We start from the raw sequence: 16,446 nt of genomic DNA, 5'->3' as shown, positions 1-16,446 counted from the left end.
TCAACCCCCTCCTCTACTTTCTCCCCTCCCTTAAGGGCTTCAGGCACTTCCAGACAACATGCGATCAAATCAAAGGATCATGCTTGCAACTTCTACGAGCTCTTAGTTTAACGGACATGTCCTGTGTCCATTGTCCATGCAGGACTGGGAGGTCATCCCTGCATGGGGCAAAGCAGCAGGCAGCAGACACACAGTGGTCATTCAGGCAGGGGGCCCCCAGAGACAGACCCTGGTGAGGCTGATGTGCAGGGTGTGATCCCCGTGAAGGCTGTGGAGCCCAGCCTGAAGGTGGAAGAGGCAGCACAGAGGCAGAGGCTCTGGGAAGAGCAAGCAGGGCCCAGGCTTGGAGAGGCTTGGTCTAGATGGTTACTAAGAGCAGGAGGCAAGTCAAGGCCACAGTCCACAGAAGTGGGCCTGCCCTGTGACTCAGCACAGGGGTTCAGGATGGCTAGTGTCCATGCTGAGCCCAGGTGGTGGCCTGGAGCTCCTGAAAGACTGTCCCCTTGCAACCTCCAATCAAGATTGGACCTAAATGCCTACCACGTGGCTGAGCTGGGGTGAGCAGACTGGGGAGACGGGGTAGGAAGAAACCAGATTAGGAAGGGAAAAATTTGAGACTTCTTGAAGATCCAGTGATTAGGGCTCCACGATTTCACTGCTGTGGGCCCAGGTTCAATCCCTGGTCAGGAAACTAAGACCCCATAAGCCATGGGCACCATGGCCAAAAAAAAAAAAAAAGGAAGGGAATGATATCAAGAGTCTGGGGGCTGGAAACCTATGCAAGGGAGCAAGAGATTGATTTGGAAGAATAAAAAGAAAGCCAAGACCAAATTAATGCAAGGTAACGATGCTTCAGACAGGGGAGAGGAAGGACTAGGTAAATTTTCATTCCATAATCATCACCTATCTGAACGCCTTCCCCAGCTCTCCTCCTCTGAGTAGCTACCTATGGACTGGACTCTGCCTACCGCCTCCCACCAGGTCTTGCCTGCCTCAGAGTCACCACCAGGTCAAGTTCTCCCCAGCCCAGCCTCTGCTAATGCAATGTTCAGGATGTTTTTTTCTGGGTCTCAGCTTCTCCCTAATCAGCCAAAAAAGAAAAAAAATCTCAGGGTTTGGGAGGCAGGAGGATTGCCCCTAAAAGCTCCTCCCAGATGCCCCTGTCTAGCGTCCCAGCACACTGACCGAGAGCAATATTGATGCTGTCCTTGTCCTGTCTGTTCCCGGCTGACTCCAGCTCAGCTGTTGAGGAAGCCCTGACTTTGGCTTTATCATCAAAGAGTCCGTTACCCGCCTCCATCCTTCTGTGCAAAATTATATTTAATCCTGCCAAAGAGATTTCTGGATTGCCATAAATTCTCCTTGCTATCAGAGCGAGATAAGGAGTTGAAAAGAGGTCACATAGAGGGCGGACATCAAAGGAGCCGATAAATGGTCTGAAATCACCTCTACCCTCAGAATTCCCCCAAGTCCTGGTTTTCTGATGCTGGCCTCTATCGATATGTAGGATATTTACCAGCATTTCTGTGGTGCTAGTGTTTTCTTGCAGAACCTGACTTCCTTTAATATGCAGCTTTGTCTACATCAGCTTCTTTTCATATGTATCCATATATATATATATATAATTTATTTTACTTTGTGTGGCTGTGCAGGATCTTTGTTACTGTGCTACAGTAGTGTGTTACCACTTTATTTCTCTAGTTGGGGAGAGTGGGGACTACTCTCTAGTTGGATGCGCGGGCTTCTCCTTGCGGTGGCTTCTCTTGTTGTGGAGCTGTAGGCACACAGGCTTCAGCAGCTGCAGCTTGCTCACCCTAGAACATACGCTCAGTAGTTGTGGTGCACATGCTTAGTTGCTCCAAGGTATGTGGATTCTTCCCAGACCAGGGATTGAACCCATGTCCCCTGTATTGCCAGGTAAATTCGTATCCACTGGACCACCAGGGAGGTCCTACATCCGCTTCTTAAAAATAGAACTATTTTGAAAATATATTTGAGTGCAGAAGAGATGGAATTACAAACCAAAAATAAGCTTATGGTGAAGAGCCTTAAAAATCAATTAAGTCCAGAAAATAGGCTGTGAAGGCATGCCTCCACCTCATGGCTTCTGTAGTTTCATTCCTAAGAAGGTTGTAAAGTTCTTGGCTTTGGGGAAAGAAACCGAATATTTAAGGAATGGGAGCAGAGTCCTGGGGCTTTCCAGGTAGCACTAGTGGTAAAGAATCTGCCTGCAATGCAGGAGACACAGGTTCAAACACTGGGTTGGAAAGATCCCCTGGAGAAGGGAATGGCAACCCTCTCCAGTATTCTTGCCTGGGAAATCCCATGGACAGAGGAGCCTGGTGGGCTACAGTCCATGGGATCCCAAAGAGTCAGACATGACTGAGCCACTAACACTTTCACTCTTTCCTGGGGACTAACGGAAAAGTTGAGGGTGAAGGGTGTCCTGAAGACAGTCTCAGCCGGCTTTTCAAGGGGTCCAAGTTTCAGGGAAGGAAGCCTCCAGGAGTTGACGCTCCAGCATCTGACTCAGACACCTCTGTCCCACTGGCAGAAAATTAGGTGACTGAGAAGAAATGAAGATTAAAAATCGCAGAATACAAGGGAGTAAAGCTGATGAAATTCAATTTCCAAGAGCATTTTAGGGGCTAGTTCTCGTGGGATGGGACTGAGGTGGGCAACTGTGACTAAATTAAATCATGGCTCAAGGAGAGCTTGTGTCCTGGTGCTCTGTCCCCCTGAGCTGTGGAGCTTAAGCAGCAGCAGGACCTGGTGATGGAAAAGGACAAGATGAGAGTAACATGAGAAGGGGAGGTGTGGGACCACAGGAGCCCCAGAGAGCACCTAGGCCGATAATAGCTAATAGGTGGTCTGAGAGCCAGTACTTACCCCCAGCCCCAGTCCCAGCAGACATAGATGCAGCCTCAGAATCCTTCTCAACAGTGCAACAGGAAGCCCCCTCCCAATCAATCAAGTATTGATTTAGGTGAACCCAGTGTACAATCTCTCATCTAACTGAGCTCTTCATAAGGGAGATGAGAAGATGCAGGCCAGGGAAATTAAATACTGTCCTCCCTGGCCATAATCTAGACCTAGATGTCTGTCCATCTCTCAGAAGTAGGGAGGGAATAGGAAAGGGGAAAGGCTTCAGGCCTGAGTTAGCCGTCGCCCTCTTCCGTCACTCTCCTACTCATGTCACATCCGCCCTCTGTCCTGGATCTGCCCACAGGGACTTCATGCCACTCCTTGCCTCTCATGGGCTCTAGTACCAGGGGCTTCATCCAAGGGTCGAAGGGGCTGAGTCTGAGAGCTGATCATACTGCAGTCTTTTTTGAAGAAAGATCCAGTTTTCTACCTGTGTCCCCCTGTCCTTCTCATTATACTGAAGTTCCCCCTCTCTCACCTGTGTTGCCAAGCCCTCGTTTGTTCAGGCCTGTGTCAACTGAACGCATCTGTCAAATTCCAGCGGGTTCCACTCTGTTTGGTCTAGCACCAACCACTGCCAGGCAGTATGCTCAAAACAAATTAGGAACTTAAGGGGTGGTGTCCATTTTTACCAAAACATTCACACAGCTTTGAACCATGAACACCAGTAGCTCTTTCCAATAGGATTTATTCTGTAAGGTTCCCCCTTGGCATGTAATAACTTATAGAATGTGTCCATTGCATGAATCAGTGTGCTCCTGTGGCATGAAACTGTTGACTCTGAATGATGCTGATAACATGATGGTAATAGTAATAAGGTGTGTATGGCTACTTTCATTTATTTATTTATTTTTTCTCATTTCACATGTGAAGAAGCTGAGGCTTAGGGCATGTAGGTGGCTGGTCAAAGGGCACTTGGAAAATTAGTTGTAGAAGCAGAATGAGGACCGAAGTCCTCTGATTTCTGGACCCTTCCCCCTAGAGGAAGGGTGGAAGTCCAGGAGGCCTGGTCTTGTCTGTTGAGCCCCCCAGGCTTGGCTGCAGTACCCCTCCCAGTCTATCCTCCCTTGACTTAGTGCCTAGCCTTGCTAATTTACATTCTTGCTTACTGCTGTATCCCCAAGTGCTTCTTAAAGTGCCCAGGATATCAGGATTAGTCAATATTTGTCAAATGAATGAATTGTCTTCAAAGAATCTCTAGAAATAGAGGTAAGGAGGCAGTTACTGCTGTATTGACAACTTACAGGGTTCTGTGAGAGGTACCTTCTCTTTCACTGTTGCCAGGCACCCCCTAGAGGGTCTGACACAAGAAGGACCCCAGGGGTGGGGGTGGGGGGTTGATGGAGGGAAAATTGGGCAAACAGTGCCATGGTGGGGTGGACTTGGTAACCTGGTTGACAGAGGCTCACAGGGAATCCATGTGGGTCCTAGGAGAAAAGGCAGCCCCCAGTGTGGAAAGAGGTAAAGGCATTTTGATAAAATGGTGATAATCTAATCCAGTGGTTCTCATTCAGAGGTGATTTTGCCACCCTGGGGTCATGTGACAATATCTGGAGACATTCCGGGTTATTGCACTGGGTGGGAACTTACTGGCATCTAGAGGGTAGACCCCAGGGATGCTGTCCAACATCCTGTAATGCACAAGACAGCCTCCCCCCACCCTCATCCCCCATCACGGAGAATTATCTGGCCCCAAGTGTCAATGGGGATGAGGTTGGGAAACCTCCTATCTACCTCATAAACATCACCAAAAACTGAGACAACCAAATGACTTCATCATCAAATGGGGTGTTTTGAGAGGGAAGAGAGTGAAACGTGCGTTCTTTGTATATATGCTGGGACAGTATTCATATCCAGGCAGATTGGGATGTCTTTTAACCTGGTCAAGAATCCTTGGGTGAGGGAGGATCCTGTGGGCCTTCCAGACAGGGGCCATGAAAGAAGGGACCCGGGTCGGGGGAGGATTGTGGTTGTTGGTACGTGGTGTGGATGGAGAGAAATCACCAGGTTAAATGGGGTCTCCAGAGTGGGGAGGCTTGACTACCTGAAGGAGAGGAGAGGCAGAGCCAGAACATCAGAACTGCACGGAGCAGCCTCCATGTTACCAAGGCCGGAATATTTCCCACAAATTATGGATAAACAAAGAGAGAGATACTTGTCTGTTTGGCTGAAAATAGTTCTTTTCAGGAATGGCATGGATAGATGTCAGTGGTTCACAGGCTTGTGTAAATACTGCCTGTCAACCCACATCTCCTTTCCAGGTCAGGAATAGGCAACATGTTTCATGTCCCTTGCAGCTCTGATACATTATATCCACCCACAAGGCCAGGTTGAGGAGCAGAAACCCCATTCTGGCTCAGAGGCAAAGAGTGTGGTGATTGATTAACAATGTCTGCCACAGGTCCAGAAAAGGACAGTGATGGGCCAACCAGGCACCCCTTTGCCATCCCTTCACAGGGCCTTGACCTTGGTTCTCCTGGGAGCTGGGGCTGAAAGGGTGGCCAGTGGCCAGTGACCAGTGGCCTCTAATGTGTTTATTTCTGCCCGCTGTGCTGGCTGCTATGCGAATGCCACAGGGGACCACAAAGACCTAGAAGACATAGCCCCCAGCCTCTCTCTAGTACCATGACGATGACTAAGATTCTTGTAAATAAAATCATTGGAGAAGAGGGAATAATAGAGGCCTGTAATAGCCAGGCCTGCCCTACATGGTGGAGCCCGTGGCCTGGTGAGGGCCCGCTGAGTAGAGAGGAGCTTGGGCTCAGAGAAGGAGAGGGGTGGGAGGAAGTAAGCCCAGAGAATGGCTGGGGAAAGAGTGCGAATGGCAGAGGTCAGGCTTGCAGAGCCTCCGCGGAGCAAGACAGTAAGTACAGGAGCCCACAGTGGCCCGCCTGATAATGCTTTGCTGTATTTTTTCAGGGCGAGAGATGGTGGGCCCCACACTGCCTGGATACCCACCCCACATCCCCACCAGTGGACAGGGCAGCTATGCCTCTTCTGCCATCGCAGGCATGGTGGCAGGTAAGGGGTGGGGCTGGGCAGGAGGGGAAACATTGTAAAGAGGAAGTGGTGGCCACAGGTGGAGCAAGAGGGTACAAGAGGTAGGGTGTGCCCCAGGCATAGACTTTCTGGACACTGAAGGATGGACCAAGGGATGCAGCTCCTTGTTAACACCAGGAGAAAAGACCCCAGTACAGTCCTCGTCCCTCAACTCTCCCTCCAGCTCAACCCGCTTCTTCCCAGAGGCTCCCTATTTCCCATCATGATGCAAAGGGAGAGGCTGAGACAGACTAATATTCAAATCAGAGCTCTGCTATTTGTCCCAGTGATTCAGTAAGCCTTCATAGAGTCATCCGGGAGCCATTAGACAATGGAGGTAAACCTAAGCCCAGCTGTTAAGCACCCTGTGGTCTCCCAGTTATTTACCTCTGATGAATCCTGGTTTACCCTTTCTGAAAAATATGAGTGTGAATGGTGTTGCTGATGATGGCGATGAAGATGATTGGAATATCCTTCACACCTCACATTAATTCAATCCGGCACAGTCAGGACCCATGGCTTGAGCATTCCAAAGGTGCTAGAGTGTGAGATGAGCAGGAAGTATGTCTCCATCATCACTTGGACAGTCCTGGAACCCTCCCCAGCAGTCCTGGGGGTCTCTTTGTCTGACAGGATGATCATCACCCAGCAGTGACTTGGGGTATCAAGGTCTGGACAAGTGAGAACAGTGGGAGTTTCTCTGGGTGCATCTCATACTTTTAGGAACCCTACAGGAAGAACCTCAGAATGGATAGGGTGGAGCCATACGCATAGGGTCCCTGGTGGCTCAGATGGTAACGAATCTGCCTGCAATGCAGGAGACCTGGGTTCAATCCCTACATGGAGAAGGGAATGGCTACCCACTCCACTATTCTTGCCTGGAGAATTCCATGGAGAGAGGAGCCTAGAGGGCTACAGTGCACAGGGTTGCAAAGAGTCAGACCTGACTGAGCAACGGACACTTTCAGAGCCCTTTGCACTGCCCAGAGAGGTCTGAGGACCTGGAGCTTCTGGAAGAGGCTCCGAATCAGGGCATCTGTGACCCCCCTTCTCCCCACCAGCCTACCTGCCTCTGACTCGAGACTCAAGGCCTTCACCCAGGCCTGCTTCCCCTCCCCCGCCAGCAGGGGTTATTCTTTACCAGCCACCCACTGTGGGCGCCCTGTGTGAGGCAGGTGGGCTGGGCGCTCCTGGGCAGAGGGAGGGGATGGAGGAGGGAGGGAGGGAAGGAGGCTCTGGGCTCCCTGGGAACCCGCTGAGCTGGCACTTGTTGCTGCCTGGTTACCGTGGCGATGTGCTTAATGCAGCGTTGAAAATACAGAATACTGACTCCTCTCTCCCTCCTGGCCCCACACTCCCTCCCTCCCTCCCTTCCTCTTCTGGAGCGTGAAATGAGATTGGTCAAGATAAAAAAGGAAAAGATTCGGTTATTTTTTTAAGAGTGTGGATAATGGGGCCTCTCAATCACAATCCCAGGCTCCAGTCAGTGCCCCCATCCCCCTTCCAACCTCTCCACCTTTCCCTGCCGCCTGCTTAGAGGAGGAGGAAGAGACAGAAAGCCCAGGGCTTTTCTCTTAATTATGAATCATTTCCCGGGGGCAGGCCCAGGGCACAGGGTTCCTGGGGCCCAGAATGTGACCTGTGAGGTAGCTGGGAGGTGCAGGCCTCTCATCAAAGTCTCCCAGGTTGTTTCTCTAAAGACCTCATCCTGAGTGGGTGTTGCAGAAAAAAGAAATAATAATAACACAAGTACACCGTGGACCATAAGTGAATTCCAAGAGGGGGTTTTCCTGGCAAGGTGGATGGGCACCCAGTAAGTTTCACGCAAATCAGTTTTTAGAAAATGCAATGTTATTTAAACGCATCCCTTGGTTCCTAGTAACTCGGTGGTACAAATGAATTCTTAAGGAATTTTTTTGGTAGAAAACTATTTGTCCATTTCTTACCAGTGGTTACAATCTCCTGATTGATTGAAGGGGGATTTCTTCCATTAAAGTCAAACTTTCATTGAGCACCTACTCTATTCTAGATGGATACAAAATGCTCTCAGCAAGGCATGCCAGTGGCAGTCTTCAGTCAGCTGTAGAAGGACAGAGGAGATCATTTGTTTGCATTTTCTGGGTGCCCGGCCATTCATAGGTATAAGTTTATTTCTCATTGAATCCTCTCCATAAGACTGGAGCATTGATATAATCTTAGGTTTATGTAGATAAGGAATCAAGCTTAGAAAAGCAAAGTGGTGTGCTTGGGGATCATAATTATAATCATACTAAGTGGCTGGGTTGTTCAAACACTATTCTTTTGATTTTCAAATCTTGCATTCTTTCTGCTACACCACACTGCCTCCCATCATATCAGAAGTAACGACACGGGCTATAAGAGGGCAACACGGGCTATAAGAGGGCAACACAGGAGCAAAACCAGGGCACAGATTTCTCTTGTCTATTCATCTTCTGTTTTCCCTTCTAATTGTTGCTGTTGCGCTTCCTGCCCTGTTAATACTGTTAATGACCCTCTTATCAGTTTTGGAGCTGAACAACAACTCCGATAGATGGATACACCCATCTATCTCTCCATCTTTCCATACATTCATCTTTTCACACATTTTCCCGTATGTCCATGCATATTCTTATCCATCCTTCCATCCTTCTATCATTCAGCCCTGTATTCATCTTTCCTTTATCCATCCTTTCTTCCATCCATCTACCCATTTTTCTATTCATGCATCCATCCATTCACCTGTTCACCCATCTTTCCACTCATCCATCCATATGTCAGTTCACTCATCCATTCTTCTATCAATTCAGCCCTCTATTCATCTTTTCTGCACCCATCCTTCCTGCCATCCATCTATTCATCTGTCTTCCATCATCCATCCATCCTTTAGTTCATCTGTTCAACCTTTTATCCCTCTATTCATCCTTCCATGCACCTTTTCATACGTCTATCCTTTCTTTTATCCATTATCCATACTTCTGTCATCCATCCTTTCAACCATCCTTACATCCTTCCATCCATTTACCAGTTTTCACTTAACAAATAGGAGTTGAGATTCTCTGGTATGGGATGCAGTGACCAAGCCAGGTCCATTTGTTTACGGAGCCTACAGCCTAACAATGGAGAAAAAAGTATAGTAAACAAGTCAACAAATGGATCAACAAGATAATTTCAGATGATAAGCTCTGGTTCAGACAATAAAATGGGATGATGTAATAAAGAGCTGCAGGGAGAAAAGATAACTACTTTAGATTGGGTGATCAGGAGAGGCCTCTCTGAGAAGGTGTTCAGAGTGGTCAGCCAAGTGATAAACTGGGGCAGACCATCCCCAGCCCAAAAGAACAGCAAGTGCAAAGGCCCCAAGGTAGGAACTAGTAGTGTAGCATGATTACACATGGGAAGAGTGTGAGTATAACAGAGAACAGGGAGTGAGTGGGAAAAGCACTACAGAATGAAGAGATATTGGTAGTGGGGGGGAGGTGGGAGGTCAAATTTTAAGCCTACCTGGGTCACTGGGAAATCAGATGGTAGACAGTCAGAAGAGGACACCTAGAGACCAGGTAGGGGAGGGACAATTGCAGTGGTTGATACAGGGCATGACAGTGGCGTGTGCCAGGGAAGCAGCAGGGAAGGAGGAGAAAAGAGACGTTGAGGATGTAATGTATTTTGGTGGTGGAGCCAATAGCACTTACTGGTGAGTTGGCCATAGGGGTTTAATGACAGAGGAAACAAGGATAAGTCCCTGGTTTGAGGTTTGGGAAAAGGCATGGGTGGTGGTGGCAAGTATATATGGGAGATCAGAAGAGGAAATGGTAGAGTATTTGGCATATGGAAGTCAAGGATTCTATTGGGCCATATTAGGATTGAGACACCTCCTAGATAATCAGTTTAATACATCAGTAGGCACATGATGTATATCTATAGTCAGGAAAGACTAGGGCATACATTTCAGCCATTGTGCAGAACAGTTATTTAATGCTTAAGGGATTATGCAAGGTCACCAGAAAGAGGACGTGGATGGAAAATCACAGAAGGCTCACAAACCAAGCTCTGGGGTCCTTCAACATTTAGAGATATAGCAGAGAAGGAACCAACAAGGCAAGAGAGCAGGAAAGGCCAGTGGGTTAGGTGGCAAACCAGGGGAATTGGCACCATGAAACCCAAAGGCAGGGAGGGAGTGATGAACTGAATCAGAGTCAGCCAAGTGACCTTTGGAGTGATCGGGGTAGAGGTTGTAGGGATTTGAAGGGATCAGCGTTGGCCTGACTGGAGAGGGGATGAGGCGGTGAGGGCAGGGACCATGGATCAGAGAAGGGCTGTGAGCTGCAGAGAAATGTGGGCTAAGAAGAGGATTTCTGAAAGAGAAAATAGCAGAGCCTATTGGCTGACTAGGGGAATGATGAATTGAAAAGGGAGATGCTGACAAAGAGTGAAGAGAAAGGATAAATTATGAGGGCCCAATCCATGGAAAGATGAGTGGGGTAGGATGCAGAGCAAAGAGGATAGGTTGGCCTCTCATGAGAGCAAGGACATTTCATCTGCCGTGGATGAAGGTGGGTTGACGGACGTGATGGTGAAAGGATGCTGCACCTAGGGGTGTACCACCTCCTCAGCCCCATCCTCTCCTCCACTACTATGTGACTAAAGCACATAGGTACCCTGTAGGTGTGCGCTGGATAAATGCACAAGTGAGCGAGTGAGTGAATGCATGAATAAGTGAGACAGTGAGGGGCAAATACGTTGGGTTTCCCGCATTTCTGCCTGTCCTTCGGAGCTGGCTGAGGTTGGCATTGGCTGGAGTAGGGTCAAGGCCTGAGAGCATTGCTAAGGCGCAGTTGGCTCTCTCCAAGGATGCACTGAAAGCAAGGAGGCGGGGGGTACACCAGCAGCACACAAAGGAGATCACACTGTGAATGCAAGAAAGAGCACTGGAGGAGGCACTGAAGGCCGGGGCCTAGCAGGTTCCGAGGGAACATGTGGCCTGGGGCAAATGTCTCTCCCTCTCTGGGCAGCAGTTTCTTCATTTGTGAAATGAATGGTTCGGTTCGGTTCGGTTCAGTCACTCAGTCATGTCCGACTCTTTGTGACCCCATGAATCGCAGCACGCCAGGCCTCCCTGTCCATCACCAACTCCCAGAGTTCACCCAGACTCTCGTCCATCGAGTCGGTGATGCCATCCAGCCATCTCATCCTCTGTCGTCCCCTTCTCTTCCTGCCCCCAGTCCCTCCCAGCATCAGAATCTTTTCCAATGAGTCAACTCTTCGCATGAGGTGGCCAAAGAACTAGAGTTTCAGCTTTAGCATCATTCCTTCCAAAGAAATCCCAGGGCTGATCTCCTTCAGAATGGACTGGTTGGATCTCCTCGCAGTCCAAGGGACTCTCAAGAGTCTTCTCCAGCACCACAGTTCAAAAGCATCAATTCTTCGGTGCTCAGCCTTCTTCACGGTCCAACTCTCACATCCATACATGACCACAGGAAAAACTATAGCCTTGACTAGACAGACCTTTGTTGGCAAAGTAATGTCGCTGCTTTTGAATATACTATCTAGGTTGGTCATAACTTTCCTTCTAAGGGGTAAGCGTCTTTTAATTTCATGGCTGCAGTCACCATCTGCAGTGATTTTGGAGCCCCAAAAAATAAAGTCTGACAGTGTTTCCACTGTTTCCCCATCTATTTCCCATGAAGTGATGGGACCAGATGCCATGATCTTCATTTTCTGAATGTTGAGCTTTAAGCCAACTTTTTCACTCTCTACTTTCACTTTCATCAAGAGGCTTTTTAGTTCCTCTTCACTTTCTGCCATAAGAGTGGTGTCATCTGCATATCTGAGGTTATTGATTGGATGAGGTCATTAGTTTCTTTCTTTCTCTTTTTAATCCCTTTGCTTTTTTTCCTCCCTCCTTTCTCTTCCATGTATTTGTGTTCACCTGACCTGTTAGATTAATCTACCCCTAATGAACTTCCTGTGTTACTGCCTGTCACTAATGCTCTGGACAAGGACCCAGAAGCCTTCCTCTCCTTCAGGCTCTTCCTCCTCGCTTCCATTCCTCCTGTGCAGTTGCCTACCTCTCTGGCAGGAAATCAGCACCCACTGACCCCAACTCAGGCTTTAACACTAGTTGGATGATGGATGTGGGGCTCTGGTGAGCTTTATTTTTGTGCCTGCCTAATGGGGAAATCATAAATGCTGGCATTCCTTGCCTGCTTCTTCTGTTCCAAGAGTGGTGCCATAAGCATTTGATGTATGTTATCGAATTGAATCCTCCCCACAACCCCATGAGATAGGGGCAATAATCTGCCCCGTTTGACAGATGAGGAAACTAAAGGTCAGAGCAGCTCAGTGACTTGTCCAAGGTTGCACAAGTTGGAAGTGGGGCACAGAGATCTGGCTCCAGGCAGGCCGGCTCCAGAGCCAGGCAGCTTCGAGCCCCACTCCCAGAGTCTGGGAATGAGTTCAGGAGCCAAAGAAGGCACTTGACTTGTAACAGCAGATGAGATTCTGGAAGGCGGTGTGGACATTCATTGGAGTTCAGGATTGGTGGGAACCTCGCTTTGTGGATGGAACTGTCTCCCAAGTGCATAAACGGATGGTCTGGAATTTCGAGTGAAGACCCCTCAGGTCAACTTCTCCTCTGCCATTTCCCATCTGTGGGATTTGAGGCTAACTCCTTACTCATGCTACGCTCCAGTTTCCTCTTCTGTAAATTGGCGTTATTGATGGGCGCCTCTCAGTTGTGAGAATAAAGGGGCGTCGAGTGTGGGAAAGTGCTTTGCCAACCTTAAGCTCCGTCTGAGTTCCAGCAGTAATTGTGGTGGTCTGCTTTGTTATTTAAGGGAATTCTCAAGTCATTTCTTTGGTAAGTAATTCTAGTGAGGCCAAGAATCCACTCACAGAAACAGGTGATCTGATTTGCTTTGTGTAAGTCGTGTGCTGAGTTTTCTTCAAGTGGCAGGTTTGAGATGGGACAAGAGTCTCTTCAGAGGAAGTCTCAGGACCCACATGCTCTCCATGCCCCTCACCTTTTCTGCCTTTCATCCTCTGCACCCATCCCCAACCACACACACACACACACACACACACACTCTCTCTCTCTCTCTCTCTCTCTCTCTCTCCCCACTACCTCTGTAACAAAGCATATTGAAGGAGGCTACAAAGAACCCACCTGACAATACAGGAGATGTGGGTTGGGAAGATCCCCTGTGGAAAGAAACAGCAACCCACTCCAGTATTCTTGCCTGGAAAATCCTATGGACAGAGAAGCCTGGCAGGCTGCAGTCCATGGGGTCGCGAGAGTCAGACATGACCTAGTGATTAAGCAACGACAGCACAGTTTATACTCCCTCGAGTCCTTCCTTGACCTCTAACCTCTCTCACTCACATTGACCCCTCCTGGAAAGACCTTTCTACAGAAAGTCCAGGCAGCAGCAGAACTGATTAGAACCTGGTACCTGGAGTCACAGCACAGCTTTCAAATTCCACCAAACCCTGCAGCTGTGTGAGCTACAAGATCCCCAAGACTGTTTCCTCATCTGGAAAATGGGCATCATAATAACATCTACCTCCTGGGGTTCCTGTGAGAGCTGACGTGTCAGGGCGGTACCCCCAGTCCCTGACGGAAAAGGCACTGGCCCCCAAAGGAATGCAGACGGAGGGGCCTCCAAAGGGCTCTTGGAGGGGTCTCCTGAGCTCCCACTGTCCCTGCCCTGGCCGCACCTGTCCCCCAGGGCTCCCTCTGTGTCCAGCCTTCAGACCCTCATCCCCCAGTCCCAGCCCTCAGGCCGTGAATCCACCTCATGGGTCTCTCACCTGTGTGCCTCCCACAGGAAGCGAATACTCTGGCAACGCCTACAGCCACACCCCCTACTCCTCCTACGGCGAGGCCTGGCGCTTCCCCAACTCCAGCTTATTGAGTAAGTTGCCTCTGGGGCCGTCGCAGGCCCTCCACTGTTCGGGGCGGGTGGAGGTGCTAGGTTGGACCAGAGTGGTCTGAGAGCTGGGAATCCCCAGTTCGATGGAGGGCCTGGAGAGACAGGTGTTATCCATAATCCGAGCAGGTCAGGGAAGGGCAGGGTACCAAGTTGTCTGGGGGGAGAGGCGGAGGGGAGACTCCTGGGCATCACTCACTTCTCTGTCCTGAGGCCATGTCTGTGAAATCTGTGTTCTGTGTAAGGTTCAGGGATCAGGCTTTGGGAGGGTGGGGGTGGAGGGGACATCTCTGCAGGATGGACAGGCTAAGAAAGTTCCACGGGGAGGGCACGTCTCTATGCCCCTGCGCATCTAGGAGGGTGCCAGCAACCCTCCTGCTGGGGAGCGTGCTGATTGCAAACAGTGCCATCCTGTCGCTCTCATTAACCATCTAAGTGGCTCGAAAATACTCATGATTCAGCCCCAAAGCCCTTACACAGAGACCCTCTGTTCCACCATATTCCTGATATTTGGCTTGAGATGTGGGCATCAGCCTTCAGTATGGAGGTCTAGATAATGAACTGGACTGCAGGGCTTCTCATCGGCCCCTCTTCCCCTGGACCGGGGTTGGGTTGAGAAACCAAGGAAATCAGGAAACCAAGCCCCATAAATGAACGTGAGGGATCCCTCTGGAGTCTCCATGAAGGGGTGACCTGGAGGGTTTGGGAGCAAACGTGAGCCCTGTTGAAGCCGCAGCGCAGTGCAGCCGACCCCAAGGGTCTCCATTCCCAAGACCCCCCCCTCCCCCTCCTGTTACCTCCTCATGTTCCAGGAATGACTAGGAGGCTGACTGACTTGGGCTCTGTTTGCCATGTGAGTTCAAGCCACCCTTAGGTCCAGTTCAGCTCAGAAAGATGAGGACATAGAGATGTGCCCTCCCCATGGAACTTCCCCTGGCCGTCCATCCTGTGGGTGTGCAGAGCGGCCTGGAGGAGACTCTCAAATCCACATATCCCTTGAGCAGTCAGCTTTCCATCCCCCCTGGTTCCTAAGATCCTCTGATCTTGTGCCTTTTGGGCAAGGCCAGGGAACACCCCAGTGATCCCCCAGTCAGTACTTGATTCTTCAGGGCTCCAGTCGTAACTTTTGTTGCTTGCCCTCTCTCAATGCAAGGGTGCTGAAGGTCAAAGGAATCGTGGGGAGGGGAGGGGCAAGAAGCCACTGTTCTCCTTCTGGCCAGAAACTCAAAGGTGAGGCCAGAGAAGGAGGAAATAAGGGCCAGAGAGGAGTTAATCTTTGATGATCAGATAGGCCAGAGGGATCAATGATTAACTCACGCTGTCTTAAAGGTTAGCAGAGGCAGGGGGAGGCTATGGTGCAATTTTTTTCTTCTGACCGGCAGTGTTGTTGTTGTTCTTTTTTTTTTTTGAACCTGTCCAGGTTCCCCATATTATTACAGTTCTACATCAAGGCCGAGTGCGCCGCCCACCACCGCCACGGCCTTTGACCATCTGTAGTTGCCATGGGGACAGTGGGAGCGACCGAGCCACGGGAGGACTCAGCCTGGGACAGGCCCCCAAGAGTCACACAAAGGAATCTTTATTTATTACATGAAAAATAACCACAAATCCAGCACTGCAGCTCCCTCCCTGTGTGGTTGATTCAGTGAACCATGAGAGACAGGACGATGGTGGAGGAGACGCCACCAGTCCTCCGGGACTCCTTAATGAGGGACAAGAGTCCCAGGGGGACACACTGTCCCATTCCAAAGAGACAGAATTGGAGGAGAAATGCGGAGAAGAGGGCTGCAGAAGGATGGCCCTTGGGGCCCACAACGGGCTCCGGGGCACACAGAGGCGCCTCTGTGTCTCCATTGTCGACACGCTCTAACGGCCATGGGCTGTGAGCGCTTCTGCCCAGCCTGCAGCCACAGTGGGTGCGAAGGCTCACCCCCACCGCCACCCTGAGAGGCACCGCCTTCTCTACGCAGCTTGCTTGGCTCTTCCTGCTCGTCTCTCCTGGTCACAGGCTCAACCCTGGGTCCAGCCAACCAGGAGCTCCACCCGGTGGTCAAGGTGGTCAGCCGCCTGCCTTCCCCTTACCTGCTGCTGTGAATGTACCAATTCCATCCCAGGGGCTCCCCCGCAGTGGAGAATCCACCCCTCTCCTTGGCAGCCAGACCAGCCCATTACAGCTGGAGACAGACATTCCAAAGCACCCCTCCCACCCCGCCCCAGGCTCTGGGGGGTGGAGTGCAGCCCTGCCCAGAGTAGAACCAGGCACTAACTGGGGACCCCGCCTCCTGCTCCCAACAGCCCTGCCAAACCCACAGCTACCGAGAGACCCTGACACAACCCCGCCTACAGTTCCCTCTCTGGGCCCCACAGCTCCCACCCCCACCCCCACCAGGCCTGACTGTAAATACTGTAAATGAGCCTCAGCTTAAGTCAAACTACCCCTTTCCTCTCAGTATCGTTTCCCTGCCATGTCCAGCTTCTCTCCTTGATGCTTCTTTCTTTTTTAAAAGACAACCCACCATTGCCATATGACTCAATAAACCATTGCTCTTGGTCTCTG

At 50.2% G+C, this 16,446-nt stretch overlaps 1 protein-coding gene across 4 annotated transcripts in view; it reads left to right on the top strand.

The window, feature by feature from the left end:
• The window catches only part of PAX8 (paired box 8), a 65,643-nt gene extending 49,197 nt beyond the window's left edge, over positions 1-16,446 (top strand). For all 4 annotated transcript variants that reach the window (XM_018055347.1, XM_018055345.1, XM_018055346.1 and 1 more), the window contains 3 exons: positions 5,845-5,946; positions 13,788-13,874; positions 15,310-16,446. In XM_018055347.1, the coding sequence (XP_017910836.1) occupies positions 5,845-5,946; positions 13,788-13,874; positions 15,310-15,386 (266 nt within the window). In that variant the 3' untranslated portion in view covers positions 15,387-16,446. The remainder of the gene's footprint in view (positions 1-5,844; positions 5,947-13,787; positions 13,875-15,309) is intronic.

The sequence above is a fragment of the Capra hircus genome, chromosome 11, assembly GCF_001704415.2.
Source record: "Capra hircus breed San Clemente chromosome 11, ASM170441v1, whole genome shotgun sequence".
Classification (NCBI taxonomy): domain Eukaryota; kingdom Metazoa; phylum Chordata; class Mammalia; order Artiodactyla; family Bovidae; genus Capra; species Capra hircus.
The sequence above is the reverse complement of the archived record's forward strand: the minus strand, read 5'-3'. Positions and strand labels throughout refer to the sequence as shown.